Source organism: Magallana gigas, chromosome 10 (genome assembly GCF_963853765.1).
Source record: "Magallana gigas chromosome 10, xbMagGiga1.1, whole genome shotgun sequence".
In the NCBI taxonomy this organism is placed as follows: domain Eukaryota; kingdom Metazoa; phylum Mollusca; class Bivalvia; order Ostreida; family Ostreidae; genus Magallana; species Magallana gigas.
The window spans coordinates 25,206,747-25,224,411 of record NC_088862.1 but is presented as its reverse complement, the minus strand read 5'-3'; the positions used below and the strand labels follow the sequence as shown (position 1 = coordinate 25,224,411).

General features: G+C 35.4%; 1 protein-coding gene across 1 annotated transcript; it reads left to right on the top strand.

The window, feature by feature from the left end:
- The first annotated feature begins 7,130 nt into the window (after positions 1-7,130).
- On the top strand, positions 7,131-10,370 carry LOC105328560 (uncharacterized). The gene is made up of 2 exons (XM_066072659.1): positions 7,131-9,590; positions 9,825-10,370. The coding sequence occupies exons 1-2, from the start codon at positions 7,131-7,133 to the stop codon at positions 10,368-10,370; spliced, it is 3,006 nt and encodes a 1,001-aa protein (XP_065928731.1).
- Positions 10,371-17,665: the final 7,295 nt, after the last annotated feature.

Genomic DNA, 17,665 nt, shown 5'->3' with positions numbered 1-17,665 from the left:
GCTGTCCTTTTGCACTTTGAAACTTTTACAACTAACTGGTAGAGACAAGAGTTTTTAAACCACCTACTGACGTGTTTGCAATCTTTTCAGATAACTGATGATATAGCATGTATATGGCAAAATATGTTAATTTCGACAAATTTATTTGGTCAATTGGGTCACTCATTTCCCTTTGCGATCCGATTTCGCCGATCGTCGTGCGGCGTGTAGCGTTCTTAACATTTGAATATGTTCAGGTTTTTTTCTCTGAAACAACTAGTTTAAGAGTTATCTTGACCAAATTGGATGTGTACTATCAAAAGAGAAATGGAAACATAAATTGTGAAATTTGTGACCCCCATTTACCAGAGGCCATAACAATATTGGAACATAATAACATTGGGGAAAAAAAATGTATTAAAAATTTGTAATTTTTTAAAAATCTTCTTCTTAACTACTTGACATTCTACAGAAACTAAACATATGGATATGACCATGACCGCTGGGTCAGTAGTTTAGATCTTAGGCCGGGCCTGTATGACCAAGTAGTGCAAGTATTAAATCTAAGACAATCTTCTTCTTTACTATATCTTTTTTTAAATAATTTCTTTTACGTTTTCTTAAATTGTGAAATTGTGGTTCAGTCTTTTTAAATATTACCATATAGTGAACATGTTATATTTAGGTCACATGAATCACTTGAGAAACGTATTACTGTTAGTCTTGCATTGTCCGATAATAGGCTATTGTACCCAGGTGATTTCATTTTTAGCCGGATTTTGTTTAAAGCAAAGTCCTGGCTATAGGCATGCAAATTACTAGTGTTTCTATGAATAGAACAACTGTAAAAGGTAAACAACAACAAAAACCAAAACCGTCAGAGTAGTTGCTTCCGGTAAACAAAAGAGTTTTACTTTTACTGAGAGCCATATTGGTTATTTTGTTCGCAAATAAATTAAGGGAGTATTTTTGTTGGGTTTTTTTTATTAACTGCGTGTTTTAAAGACCATACATTCTGGTCACATTTACAGCGCGCATGAAATTTTATGAACTACTTTACAAAGCATTTGTATTCGGCTGCACATCGGAAAAAGGAAGATTAATATAATAACGATCGTTTCAAAAATCAAATGAAAAAAAAATCGAGTAGTAGTGATGCGATGAGTTCTCTATTAGAATCATCTTCCGTAACGTAATACCTTGGTAAAAGGGCGTTTAAACAAATGAAATTGAGTCTTTTTAGAAACAGTTTATATTGACAATAGATTCAATTGTCAAAGGCAAAATAATGAAAATACAAAAATAAGTCTTTATTGGTATTAAAACGGTTTTAAGATGAGAATATGAATTTATTTAACGTTACATATCGTAATTATAGTAATTCTGAGATACTCCAGAGGATGCCTTGTCATTTTCATGGGTGGCTTTCCAATAGAGTTAGTTTACATAATAAAAATGTGTAAATGTTTCTATGAAACTTACTGTTTTGTGTACCATTTTTGGGAGTTGATTTTAATCAACTCTCCTATGCAGTTACTCTGACAAACCGAAAGTGAAACAGTGTTTGGACCAAAGCACAAATCATCGCCGCTGACAAAAATTAGTTCTTGAGAATAATTGATAAATCCGAAATGATGTATGCTAAAGCATTGTTTTTCAAGGAAACATATTTATAAATACCCTGAAAATAGTCAGATTTTAAATGGTACGAACAATTTAGATATTGTTTGTAGTTGTTTGTATTCTTACGCCAGAGTTCAATATAGTCTCGCTCAACTCGGCGCTCGGCTGTCTCCGTAAATCTCCGACAAGCAGAGAGTTTCTCTTACTTGGCGGAGATTAACGGAGATAGCCGAGCGTTTGGTTGAACGAGACGAGAGTTCAATATTGTTTGGATCCATAAATTTTCAAGAAATGTTTATATCACTGAAACATAGTTTGATTGAATTTATTATATCTTTAAATATTACTTAACATGATTCATATGGGGTTTTATCAACATTCTTGTGTTGAAAAAGTCCGAAAATTCATATTATAAAAATGTGCGTAATTCAAATACAGATTAGAAACTACCTGTACTTGTCAGGCAAAATAACATATCATTGATTTTAAAATAAATAACCATCGATAAAATCAACTCCCGTCAGTTCTTTGGTACTTTGATTAACATATATACTGACCAATATTTCTAACCCCCCACTTTTATTTTATTTTATTTTTTTTATTTACAAAACTTTAGCATCAGTTTTTAAGTCATTGCTACTATCGACTGCTGTATAAAATGCTCAACTGTTCATGTCAAAAAATTGTAATCGAGTAAGTAATTACTCGATTATGACCGTTTTTGTTGAAAAGCGTGGAACGCTTGTTCGATATGTTTTTCGGATGTGTTATTCAAAAGGACTCGATTCGATCGATTCCCTATCTTTAACTGGTTTGAAAAAACATATAAACAATTATGAAAAATGTGAAGCATGTTTGCCCAAAAACCTTCCAAGATCAGTTGGTGTGGTCGAAGCAGAGCGCGGTTCACCCTTGGTTTGTTTCCTTTCAAAATATTTGCTTTATTTACTTTTAACATTTAATAATGAAGTCCTAAACAATAAAACAGCTTTTCCTGATAAATAATTTTTATCACAGATCGCTAGATTTTTTTTACAGACACCACTTAATCATTTTAAGGCTTGACCGGAAGTTCAGTGCAACCGGAAGTGTTGAACGACATGTCAACATGACCGCTACATTAGGGCTACTAACCTTTCTTATAGACACCGTAAAACACGCGCAATTGCACAGCTCGGTTTAGACCACACCAATGGCGTTTATGAGCAGGACGATATAAATCCAATAATGAAAACTTCCTCAGCATCCAATTTTGCACAACTAGACCTTATAAACAAATGAAATAACCTTCCACAAAGGTTTTTTTATTCAATCGTGTCTTTGAGATGTTGTTATTAGCGCAAACGGGGAACGTATGAGGTTTTAATGTTGTGATCTTTAATTTTTTAGGTTACCTTTCTTTTTAAAAATCCTTAAAATAAATTTTGATTGCGTTTTTCATAAAATGCTTTGTTATTATCTATTCTTTTTATTTTATCATTGTCATTGTAAAAATTATTGGAATAACGAACAGTATAATGCAAATACTTGTTTGGGGCTTTAGAAATTTTGACTAGTATACAGCTGTAGTGAACTGTGTATCATTCACATGGACTTCAGGGTTTCAAAGTTTTGTAATTATCAAAACATGACTCTCTGTTGCTAAATAAGCATCAAAAATGTATAGAGAAGGTGCAAAATTAATCACAAAATAGTTTAAACGTAATAAAAGATGTACATTAAACATTGCTTTAATATAATAAAACATTGATGTGAAAAAAAGTATTGTCAATGCAAACGTGATCTTTGTTATTTCATATTGCAAAATTGAGGGGATTTGGATCAAAATAAAAATTATGAAATACCTTCACAAGTTTATCTGTACAAAAAAAACCAAAAGTATTGCATTAAGTTGATGATGTTCATTTGAGATGGTTATTTTATATCCTTATCATAAATAGGCCTTTCAAATAAAAAAAAAACACCACTAAAGATCACGAGTGGAGAATTTTTTTATTTTCTTCTTAATTATTTAAAACCAAGTGATCGGCCATGTTATGCAAATGTAACTTTTCTCCGCATCCACCGCAGGTCACGTGATATATAATAATATTTTGATTCATACTAGATTTGACATTGACATTATCCCGCTGAATGTATTTATTAGTTGAGTTGTATATAGGTGCAAGTCACCAGTACTTCTTATCATTAAGATTTAATGTTTCTCAAATATTTTGTTTCTTCTTTCTTTAAATGTAACCATCGTGTAACTACGGTGAGAATTACAGTACCGATCAGACCCAACCTAACACCAGAGTAAACCCCAACTACACACTGGGTCTAGCTACTTTCGGGGTTTACTAGGCTTTTACTTTTGGTCTGCTTTTTTGGAAATGTTGACTTGAGGTATACTTTAGGTTTCATTTAGGTTTACTTTGGGTTGACTCGGGATTTGCTTTTTAGGTCAACTGAACGCAATGAAATGAGTAAGCCAGTACTTCATCTACTATCTTACTGCCTCTTATTCCTGCCCCTTGTATATTCCAAATACATATTTAATGTCTGCTTGCAGGGATATACTTCTGATCTGGGTTTACTCTGTGTCCACTCTGGTTACTTTGGGTTTACTCATGGTCTACTCTAGTAAACGCAGAGTTAACCCCGAAAGTAAACCTAGGGTTTAGTTGGGGTTTAATTTCTGTCAGGATGAGTCTCATTGGTGAAAAATTGTACCACAAGGATTCGCGATTTTATCTAAGTTGCATGTACCTGTGTTAAGCAGCGATCAATTTCAAATTTTTAACGATTCGCGATAAATTAGGATCCGATGCCTTGTGTAATTTTTTGCAAAGTTTGCAGAGCCCAGAAAGAAGCTTTTAATATAGAAAGAATAGGGAAATATTCTTTTAAGAAGTTCATTGCGGAGCACTTGCTTAAAATGAAGTGCTTTTTGCAATCACAAAGTTAATAGTAATCCTCTAAAGGCAACCTCAAAAGTAAAAGGTAATTAATTTTCAGTTAATTTTATTACACGTGTATTTATATAAATATTTTCTATTAATGAGTTATATACTGTCCAATAAAGCTTTTTCAAAAGGCATTTTTAGATTGAGTTTGTTCAACCGCAGAAAAGTTAATTTGGCCTGGTTTTACTGTGGTTTCGGTTTTTCAGTACTGTAATTGTATAAACACAATCGCATTTCTTCAGCAATAAGAATAATACTTGTGCTGTCTATAGTTTAAAATTTATATTCTTCAGAAATATTTTTGTACAAGTTAACCACTCTGAGTTTAGTATATCCGGTAATCCTTTTTGGTACAAGTTAACTACAACGTATATCTGGTCAATCACTCACTTCCTGTCAGCCTTACTGACCAGTCCGGTCTCACTTTGTCTATCGTCTTCAATCTGGTTAGATGCGTGCCTCGAGCCACTAAGTAAGTCTTTTTTATTGAAGTAATTGCTTAAATCTGTCAGTATTTAATTGTATTTTTGAAGTTCAGTTACAGATGACAATTTTATTATGCAGATAAAACATTCTCAAAAGTATTGCACGCCATTATGGTATTTAAAGTAATTTACATATTTTTTCTATGTATGAAGTAAGGTTCTATATTTTCCTATTTAGTAATTTGTTATTTCTATTTGTTGTAGTTTTTTACCAATATTATTCACGACGGCAACGTTTTCCACACACAATAAACTATGAAACCCGTGTGACTTTTGTTTGCGTTGTACGTTGTGCAAGGTTAGCTATATGCCTGCACCAGGCAGAATAGTAAAAAATTAGTGAATTCGTTTGGCATGTCTGCTGAGGATCGACGGATACGGAAACTCACACCCAAAGGCCTCGTCATGTTCAACGAACAGTGTGAAAAGCTGAAAAGTAAAACCGATGAAACCTGGGCGGAAGTGGAGGATGCTCTTGTAACATCTGGAACATGCGCAAAGGACTTCCAAAAAATAAGAGAAGTAGAACGTTTAATTTCTGTGAAATTCAAAGATTTCTGTATATCTAGTGAAGACTATAAGAAATATCTACTTTCTCAAAATACAGAGGAGGCAGTCAACTTGTTAAATGAATTAGAAGTTTCAATGAACAAATGTTTTTCAATTGTAAAAAGAACAAGTGATGAGTTGAAGGAAACCAAATTTGAACTCCTTGAAACACTAAGTCATGTGTCGTCTAATGTATCAAGTTTTCAAAGAGCTAAAGCGCAAGCTGAAAGGGCGAAACTAGAGCTGATCAAGAGAGAAGGTGAGCTTTTAAAACAAAAAACTGATATCGAAGCAAAAATTAGTATCGTCAGACAGGAGAAAGAAATCATCTCAGCAGAAGCGGACTTCACAGAAGAAGAAAAGATTGATCTTCCGATCTACTCAAGGGAACAGATGACGAGTGCGTTTATCCTCAAACACGACCATAACCCATCAAATACCGAGGATGGCCACATTCAACAAAATCAACCATATTTTGAACAGAATCCACCAATCAGTGTTCAACATCCAGAGGCGGATTGTCGACATCCGGGATATCTAAATGCAGTTAATCAAGGTTGTGTTCCTTCAATTCCAATTCATCAAATGCATCAATTGTGTGCGCCTTCTAATTCAGTGAATCCAGTTTGTTCTACCTCGATTTCAGTGCCTAAAATTTGTGCTTCTCAAAATTCAGTGTCTCAAGTGAATGTCCCTTTAAATGCAGTGTCTCAAGTGAGTGTTCCTTCAAATTCAGTGCCTCAGATGCGTGTTCCAAATTCAGTTGATCAACGGAGTGCTCCATTGAATGCAGCTTCTCAAGTGTTCGTTCCCTCGAATTCAATGTGTCAAGTTTGTGTTACTACAAATTCATTGCCTCATGTAATTACCGCTCCAAATCTAGTACCACCACGGACCGACAACACTTCGACAATGGCCGACTTTTCAAAGTTTTTGCTACGCAAAGATTTTCTACTCACAAGATTCGCCAACTTTGATGATCGTCCAGAAAATTTCAATTCTTGGAGTTCTTCATTCCGGAGTGTTACACTAGAACTTGGTGTCACAGAGTTTGAGGAAATGGATTTACTTGTGAAATGGTTGGGTCCAGAGTCGTCAAAGTTTGCACGCACACTGCGCTCCGCAAACACCCACAATCCTAGCCTAGGTGTAAAGCGTATTTGGGATAGACTGAACGATAAATATGGGAGACCTGAGATGGTGGAACATGCTCTAAAACAGAAACTACACTCGTTTCCAACCCTCACAAATAAAGATCATGCCAAATTGTATGATCTCGTGGACATTCTCACCGAAATTGAATCGGCGATGACTAATCAAAAATACGAAATTTGTCTGAGCTACTTCAATTCATCTACTGGAGTACTACCCATAGTTGCCAAACTACCCATATCTCTACAAGACAAGTGGACCTCTCAAGCAGCTGGATATAAAAAAACGGAATGATGTAGCTTTCCCTCCATTTTCCTTTTTTGTCGAGTTCATCCGTGAAATGTGTGAAATCCGTAACGATCCTTGACTTGTATGTCAACCGTCCACAAACACAAACATGGCATACAGCAAACCTAGACCTACTGGCGCAGTCACCTCTCGTAAAGTTGAAATTGTATCATCAACTCTGTCAACACGTTGTCCCATACACAATGCTGGACATTCTTTGAACGAATGCCGTGGCTTCAAAAGAAAATCACTACGTGAGCGTCAAAACATTGTACGTGATAAGAAATCATGTTTCCGATGTTGTGCCTCACAAAGTCATGTGTCCAAAAATTGTACAGCGGACATTAAATGTGATATTTGTGGTAATCCTTATAATGTCACAGCGATGCACATTGATCGTCGTCCTTCAAACCCCGAATCCCCTACACCAGTCTCAACAGCGAAAACTGCCTTAAGCAATGGCGGGGAGTATGAAGAAGGAAAACATGGGAGTCGTTCTTGCGGGAAGATCGTTTTAGTGGACGTGTTTTGTCAATCAAATCCTGCGAAAGTTATCCGTGTTTATGCGACAATCGATGACCAGAGCAACCGGACGTTGGTGTCCCCTTATTTGATAGATCGACTCGGAGTTACAGGAGAATGTAAACCCTACACTCTTACGTCATGCTCCGGTGTAACGACAGTCGCTGGACGCCGTGTGAACGGATTATGTGTCAAAGCCTTGGATGGTACAACTACATTCAACTTACCGGAAGTCATTGAATGTGATTCTATTCCTAGTGAGCATCTTGAAATACCTACTCCCAAAGTCGCTCAATCACAACCGCATCTACAATGCATTGCACCTTTCATACCACCCCTAGATCGCAATGTGAATGTTGAACTGCTCATAGGACGTGACTTACCCGATGTACATCATGTGCGCGACCAAATTACTGGCAGCCAAGGTCAACCCTTTGCTCAACGTCTTCCACTAGGATGGGTCGTCATTGGTGAAATTTGTATTGGTAAAGTTCATCCTCCAAAGGAAGTGAATGTAAACAAAACGCATATTCTTAATGACGGAAGGTGCACCACCTTTCCAGTGTGTCACAACAATATCAATGTCAAGGACAATGATGATGACATATTCATACGAACACCGTTTGACAAAAAGATTGGACCTTCTGTTGAGAACCGCAAGTTTGTAGCTCTTATGGACGCAGAGTTCCACAAAGACACTGATGGTTTTTGGTCCGCACCATTACCTTTCAAGGAGTCAAAACCAGTGATACCTAACAATTATTCACAGGCCTGGAAACGTGCTTTGATCCTCAACACAAGTTTAAAGAAAGATCATCACAAACGACAACACTTCTTAGCATTCATGTCAAAAGTCTTAGCTAGTGGGGCAGCAGAAGTTGCTCCTTCCGACATACCTGGGGAATGCTGGTATTTACCCCTTTTTGGGGTGTACAATTCGAAAAAACCGGATCAAATCCGAGGAGTATTCGACTCATCGGCTGTGTTTCAAAACGTTTCATTGAACAGTGTGTTAATGTTTGGACCAGACTTAACAAACAACCTTGTTGGAATCCTCATGCGTTTCCGTAAAAATGCAATTGCTATCAGTGGTGACATTCAGCAAATGTTTTATGCATTTCGTGTTCATGAGGATCATCGTGATTACCTCAGATTCTTTTGGTACGAGGATAACAACTTTGAAAAACCTTTAATACAATACCGAATGAAAGCTCACGTTTTCGGTAATACACCATCTCCAGCTGTTGCCACCTATGGACTTCGAAAAGCATCATCTGTTGGTGACGATGATGTTCGTAAATTTGTTTACAACAACTTTTACGTCGATGATGGACTGACGTCTCTTGCTACAGAATCAGAAGCAATCAACCTGATGAGAAAAACACAAGCAACACTGAAAAACAACGGAAACATTCGTCTCCACAAAATCGCTTCAAACAGTGTGAATGTGATGAAATCATTTCCTATAGATGACCTAGGAAGCGATTTGAAGGAACTAAATCATTGTGCAGACATATGCAACTTACTTGTACAACACAGTTTAGGAATGCAGTGGGACTTAAACTGTGATATGTTTGTGTTCAAAATCTCTAATGCTGAAAAACCTTACACCCGCAGAGGCCTTCTATCGACAATGAACAGTATCTTTGATCCAATGGGATTTATTTCTCCAGTCACTATCAGTGGAAAAATTCTACACCGTGAACTTGTATCTCCTGGATGTCACTGGGATGAACCACTTACGGAGGAACATTTGAGAAGATGGCGAATCTGGATTGATTCATTACAATCTGTTAATAACTTCAGAGTTCCCCGAATGATTGTAGCCACTTCCATTTCTTTGGCTCATCAAGTGGATGTTCATGTCTTTTCAGACGCGTCAGAACATGCGATAGCTGCGGTGGCATATCTTCAAGTGACAGATGAATTTGGAGAAACTTCTCTTGGATTTCTAATGGGAAAATCTAAACTGGCACCTCTGAAAGGTCACACAATACCGAGACTCGAACTGTGCGCAGCAGTTCTCGCCACAGAGTTAGGGGAAGCAGTTTGTGACTACTTGAAGATTCCTCAAGATCGATTTCATTACTATACTGACAGTAGAATCGTCTTGGGTTACATTTGTAACAAAACCCGTAGATTTTTTGTGTATGTTACAAACCGTGTGGAAAAAATTCACAAAGTCTAGTCTCTGTCTCAGTGGTCTTACGTCTCAACTGACAAAAATCCAGCTGATGTTGCAACAAGATATTCACATACAGCAATTACTACGTCTCTACAGCGCTGGATAACTGGACATCAATGGTTGAAAAATTCTCCGGATATGATCAAAACTGTCTATCCTCTCATCAATCCTGAAACTGACAAAGAAATCCGCCAAGATGTTATTTCTAGCAAAACTCATATTACAACTGAGATCGTCTTTGACTCCCGTCGTTTTGCTAGATTCTCGACCTGGAAAAATCTCGTTGTGGCCTTTAAGACTTTGAAACGTTTTGTCAGAGATACATTTCAAGTGACCAGTAAAAGTGAAGACGAACCAGATATCTACAGAGAAACCGAAATGTTCATCATTAAACAAATTCAACAGGAGTCGTACAGTAAGGAAATAGAAAACCTGAATAGTGGCCAACCAATTCCCAGAAACAGCAAAGTGTCACGACTTGACCCATACCTTGATTCATTCGGAGTTCTGCGTGTTGGAGGGAGACTTAAACTAAGTCCTGATTTATCTCTGGGAGAGAAGAATCCAATCCTCATTCCAAATCAAAACTACATTGCAAAACTTCTCGTACTCCACTTCCATGAAGTTATTCGTCATCAATGACGCCATCTAACCGCCGGGGCCATCAGGGCAGCAGGATATTGGATAACGGGCTGTAAAAGACTTGTATATTCCATTCTATCCAATTGTGTAAAGTGTCGTCGACTTCGTGGTAGCCTTGCTTCACAAAAGATGGCAGACCTACCTGAGGAACGACTTACCCCTTGTCCTCCATTTACCTACGTTGGTGTCGACTGTTTTGGACCTTGGGATGTTGTCACGCGTCGAACACGTGGTGGTTCTGCGAACTCTAAACGATGGGCCGTATTGTTTGCGTGTTTATCATGTCGTGGTGTCCACATAGAAGTAATTGAGGAGATGACTACTTCGTCATTCATCAACGCTTTACGTCGCTTTACATCTATTAGTGGAAAAGTGAAAGAGTTTTATTCAGACAGAGGGACAAATTTCATTGGTGGAACTCGTGAACTTGGAATAAACGCTGTTTTTGTAGAAGACCCCTCGATAAAATCATTCTTACAGTTGCAAGGAGCAGTTTGGAAATTTAACACTCCGTTCTCTTCTCACATGGGTGGCGCTTGGGAGCGCTTAATTGGTGTAATCAGACGAATCATTGATTCAATCTTACTGGATTCTAAGCACACAAGAATTACCCATGAAGTCCTTAGCACGTTTATGGCTGAAGCGACAGCGATAGTCAACGCCCGTCCACTGGTACCTGTATCCACCGACCCTGAAGCACCTTGCGTTTTGTCTCCAGCTGTTTTACTTACTCACAAAACCGTTGATTCAAACGAGGATTTAAAAAATCTCAGTGTCAGCGAAGTTTATAACATTCAATGGAAATTTGTTCAGTCCCTAGCAGAGAAATTTTGGTGTCGTTGGAAAAATGAATACCTGCAGAGTCTACAAGTGCGACGAAAATGGAATGACACTCGAGATAACATCCAAGTTGGTGATGTCGTTCTTTTGAAGGACCGTGATGCACATCGCAACCATTGGCCGACAGGACTTGTTGAAAGAGTGTTTCCTAGCAAAGATGGACTTGTGCGCAAACTTGAAGTTCGCGTTATCAAAGATGGACAGTCGCGTATATATGTGCGTCCGATTTCTGAAATTATATTTTTGTGTCATTCCATTTAATGCTTATTGTGTTGTGACAATTTACAAAAACAGTTTCATGAACAACTTTTTGTGAACAGAGTACGGTTTATGCATTTAAGTGATATTTTCATATCAGACAGGGAGTGTGCTGTCTATAGTTTAAAATTTAAATTCTTCAGAAATATTTTTGTACAAGTTAACCACTCTGAGTTTAGTATATCCGGTAATCCTTTTTGGTACAAGTTAACTACAACGTATATCTGGTCAATCACTCACTTCCTGTCAGCCTTACTGACCAGTCCGGTCTCACTTTGTCTATCGTCTTCAATCTGGTTAGATGCGTGCCTCGAGCCACTAAATAGTCTTTTTTATTGAAGTAATTGCTTAAATCTGTCAGTATTTAATTGTATTTTTGAAGTTTAGTTACAGATGACAATTTTATTATGCAGATAAAACATTCTCAAAAGTATTGCACGCCATTATGGTATTTAAAGTAATTTACATATTTTTTCTATGTATGAAGTAAGGTTCTATATTTTCCTATTTAGTAATTTGTTATTTCTATTTGTTGTAGTTTTTTACCAATATTATTCACGACGGCAACGTTTTCCACACAAAATAAACTATGAAACCCGTGTGACTTTTGTTTGCGTTGTACGTTGTGCAAGGTTAGCTATATGCCTGCACCAGGCAGAATATGCTCATTATATGTTAAAAAATTATTATCAAGCTTTTAAGTGATTTATTCACAAACATTACATATAGTTATTATATAACATAGTACACTGTATATTATGTGATATTACACTCACTTTTTACATAATTATAAGTACAATTTGTAAACATGTATCATTGGAATTTCTTCAGTTTAGAGATCAATCTGCGACAGTGTTTAGGATGATTGGGTGTTTCTTATTCTTTTGAATTATACTAAGACATGTTGTTTTTCTAGACTTTTAACAATGCCATCAACATGGGTTTGGTGCTTCTTAGAGGCATTGACACAAAGTGAACAATTAGGAATGTTGCATAGTTCATAGTGCACTTCACATATTTTTATGAATGCTCTTTGCTTTTAGGGGTCTTTTCCCGCTTTTTGACTGACACCACTCTGTGTTCTGTCATTATATTTAAGAGATGTGGTTTTTCACTACAGGCATCACACATATGCATTTTACATATCTCACAGTACATAGGTGGGTCTGGAATCTCACAGTAATGACACTGTAATACATTCTGGGCTTTCTGGGCTTTATGACGGGGATCCATGGTCTGTCACTTAATAATCTTAAGAAGATCCTGAAAAATAAAAAAAAATCTTTTATTGAAAGTCATAAATTATGTTATTTTGTATGCACGACATAAAGTGCCCGTTTATGTGCATAGGCAATAAAGATATGCCTTTACTGTGTAAACATAATGCAAGGACACCGTTTCACTATGTTAATACAGTGGAGGGCATTAGGGAATAAAAGAGCCTTTTTGACAAAACAAAACAAAAGTTTTGCACGCAACTAAAACCACTTTTATAAGCAATCATAAAACAAAACAGCAAATTGAAATAAATTTTAAAGTTATTAATGTATTGAAGAAACTATCATATTTGTTCCCTTTCAGGTTACGAACTTTAGTTTTCCGATATTTGCTAATATGCATCAATTTTTTGAGGTCTTGATGTGTCCATTTTTAAAATAAGCATATAATAGAAGCGCCAAAGAGTTGGATGATTTTATGAATTCCATTAATTATTTTTCTAATAATCAAAATACCTGGAAAAATTCTAGTTCTGCAATGTAGATACACATAATGCAAACCGACAGTGCTTTTTCATCTTTAGTATTGTTATAGATGATATATATATATATATATATATATATATATATATATATATATATATATATATATATATATATATATATTTAATACGCACCTTCATTCAATATCCACAGGCGAATCTCGATGTTGATCGTTGAACGCGTTTTTCCTGGTCTCGCTACCTGGGTGAGCTCGATCACATGATCAGATGTATATTGACAGGTTTCCATTGGCGGAACCAGGAGTTTTCGTGATTTTTGGAGTGGAAGAAGGTATGTTCAGAGAGGTACTGGTTGGTTGGTGCGTTGTCAATAGATTTACGATGAACGTCTGATTGAGATCATATTCCTAACTTTATGGATTGTTTTACAAACTCGATGATACAAAATGTAAAATGTAAATATCATGAACTCAAATAAGCTGAAACGTCGACAAAAGGAATACTTTAAGGGGCTACGAGTTTTATTTGTATATTCGGGTGTGAATAATACGAAGGGCTTATAACCTGTGAGGCTGTATGATGTTGGTAAATAACTGAAATTCACGCTGTCTGTAGTAATACCGAATGGATAGAATGGTACTTTGGTTATGGTGGGAAGACAAGTGTAAGTAAAGCGGAATTTGCCAGCCTGACTGACCACCACTACCGCATGGGCTCAATAGTCAGATACACAGATGTCTAGGATCCTGTTTCTCACCCATCTATTTAGGGCCACCACTTGATAAATAGAGATATTCGTCACCGTATTGAATGCATTGTGTCTCTAATAACCCATAATCATAACGCACAACTTTTGATTGACAACAAGGAGGTCGCCATATAAGGTATTACAGACACTACAATGTATACAATCCGCTAGTTTAAGTCCGACATCTGAATTTAGATATGTCTTATTCATTATCTTCAATGTGTCATCAGTGTAAACGAGTTCCCCGCTACTTGTCACTGCTATGCCCTTTGGCCATCTCTCGATTTGAAATGACTCCTTTGATATTGTAGAGCCTAATTTTGTTGTCTTTACCATACACCCATATTTGGTCATTTTGCAAAAAAGACACACTAAATAAATATTCATACTCAGTTATTATCTCCGGACGATCCTTGGTACATCATTGAAAGTTCTGTCTAGGAGAGAGCACTTAGCCCCCAACGAATCAATTTCGTAGTCAGTTTCTTTTGTGTTCATAGAAAAATTTGAAAATGAACCAAATTGTTTATAAAGCTGTTCTTTTTTATCTCACGAGGGGTAAAACTTGGTAAGGAAAATTTGAGTTTAGGAGGCAGTCTTCTGAGTTCAGCATTTCTGGATTTGTAGGAGGAGACAAGGCTAACATCACGGAAGTCCCGTAATTTCTTCAGATCAGAAATGCTGTGTGATTTCAGAAATCGTTTGTGCGATTTTATCTTCCTGTTTCCTTAATAAAGCCAGATATTAGGAGTTCATTTCATCAAGACCAGATTTAGCTTTTTGATAATGTTGTCTATTTCTTTGTGCAAGTTTTCTCCATGTTTGTTAATAGCTGTTGTCATTTTCTCTGAGTGTTTGATCAAATCCGCTTTCTGGTTTGATACACTAGATGCAATCTCTTGATATTTTGGAAAAATGGATTTCTCTCATTCTTGTAAATCTTGCTGCAAAACAGTCATCTTTTTTAGACCATTCATTATGTCATTTACATTATGGGTTTGGTGCTCCTTGGAGGCAATACAAAGTGAACAAATAGGAATGTCGCAGTGTTCACAGTACAGTTCACATATTTTTGATGAATGTTTTTTACATTTAGTAATCATTCCTCGCGTTTTAAATGGAACCACCTTGTGTTCTGTGGTGTCATCTAAAAGATGCTTACCAACACAAACTAAACACAGATGTATGTTACATATATTGCAGTACAAAGGTGGAACCGGGGTCTCACAGAGATGACACCGCAAAACATCCTGGGCACTTTGGCGGGGGTCCATGGTCAGACACTTTCTTAACTTATGCGAATCCTAAAAAAAATATCATATTTATTGCAAGTCATAATGAGCAAGTAAATTTGCATGATTTAAAGTTCATTATTATGTGCGTGTCTTAGACATGAAGCGGGAACATAGAAGGTTTTCTTGATATACTAGTAAACCTATATTACATCAACCTATGAAAATTTGTATATAGAAATATACTTTTGAATGCAACTGATTCCACTTTTAATGAGCAAGTATAAAACAATTTGAAAATACTAATGTGAAATGGAAAATTGAAGAAACCTGTCCCTCCCCCTTTTGGTTTTAAGAATTTTCATTTTGAAAAACGTATGTCCCATTAATATATTTTGCTTTTCTATCCATCGGTCTGTCCCATTAAACTTTGTTTTATAAGTATCAACGTGAAACAAACAGTTGTTTGACTGTTCAATCTATTGACCTTATTTTAAGAAGAATCTAAATGTCAAAAATGATTTATTTATAGTTTAGTCGTGTAAAAAACATATAATTTAAAAAAAAGATTCTAATTTTCTGCATTGATATATTCAACTGATTGGGTTTTTTTATATATAATTAGACACCACAAACCTTAAAATAACATTGCGAGTCCAGAAACCATAAGAACAGAAGTGTAAAGAGAGACACCCAGTCAAAAGTCCAGTTGAGATTGATAACGAGATAAACTACACATGATAGGATGTGGGTCAAACTCCATCAAATGTACTCTGGTAGAAAAGTCTTAAGATAGCGTTGGGTAAACTAACAAAATGTTTAAATTCCTTTTGCTTGCCATTTTTTTCTTGAAAGATATCTTTTTAAAAAAACATATATTGATAAAAGTAAATTGCATGAATCCAGCCTCTTCCTCGTCTGTATTAAAACTATACTTTAGTGATTAGGATGGGGAGACACTTATCTAAACCTGCTTCAAAATCGTTATGATAGCTTCTTTGGTCACAAAATAGAAAGTTGCATGATTATCTTTCCATTGAGAACTCGTTTACAATTCGAGTTATCCCTCTTCATTCTTACGTGAAATTGCTTTCTTCTAACAAACATATAAATGTATTGTTAGTTTTTAGTAAAATTAAAACAATTGTTTATTCTTTATAACGGTGAAATATGTTGCATAATTTGTATAAGAATATCTTTTTTCAACAATTTATAAATACAATGGAAACGATCGAATAAATCTTAAAAATAGGCGAGGAAAAACCAATTTGAATATAATTTTGATTTTAATGAAAAAAATACGATTTTCAACAAGTACAGTTCATGTGGCTCTTAAAGTATGTAAAGAATAAAACGAATTTATGTAACGAGTTTACATATCGAAAATATTACTCATAAAAATCCAAAAAGACATTGGAGAATTTTTCTAAATCTTAGTTAGATGATGCTGAAAAGCCTTTACCAATTAAATAACAGTTTTACATGTATATATTGAATGTGATGTACTATATATGAAAATTCAAAACAACTTACTGATTCAAAACAACTTACTGTCTTTTTTTCGTGGAAGCTGAATGTGACATTTTGATTTTTAAAAACAATGATTGATGTTCCCATTCAGTGGTCTCTTTATTAATTCAGTTTTTTTCTTAATAAGATTTCGTGTTACATTCGATAATGTTATACATATAACATATATATATGCAATGTGCATAAAAATCAATATGTGTACATAATCATCTGCAAGTATTAGATATGTACAAATACAAAAATGTATTTTAAGGCGATTTTTGTTCATATTTTGCATTTTTTGTTGTTTTGAAAGTATCAACTTTTTAATCACACTTTATATTTCATAGGGATGTTCATCATCGTTAAGATTTTATATGTGTGGGAGCGGGCAGTGATTCATTATACAAAAGGACACATTGTATTGCTAGATACATTTTTGAAATGACGATTTGTTTTACTTGATAGGTCAACTTCATATTGAAGTTGTCTTTCTTGAGTATAACTTTAGCTCTTTTCTTTCTTGTGTTTCGCGATTTTTTTTTACACTTTCAAGATATTATATACCATTATTCAAATAGGAAACCCGTTCATATGTATAAAACATTGAACTTATTCATTTGAAATTGTGTATATTCATTTGACGTTATCGTGATGTGAGAGATTAAAATACTTTAACATTTATAAGCTTAAAAATGAGTTATTTGACTACAAATTTTATTTTTATTTTATTTTAACATTTAAGTAGATGACTTTGTTTTTGAATATCAAATAGAAATTTCAAAATATTTGGACGTTAAAATGAAGGCGGGAAACGGGCGTTATCAATGGCAGTTCTTACATGCATATCTAAGCAATATGAGATGAAGCATTTCAGAATTTTATTATTGTTTGTTTGTTTGGTTTTTGTTTGTTTGTTTGGTTGGTTGTTTTGTTTTGTTTTGGTGAATTTGCAATAACTGTTGTTTTTTTTTTAACAAAATGCTCA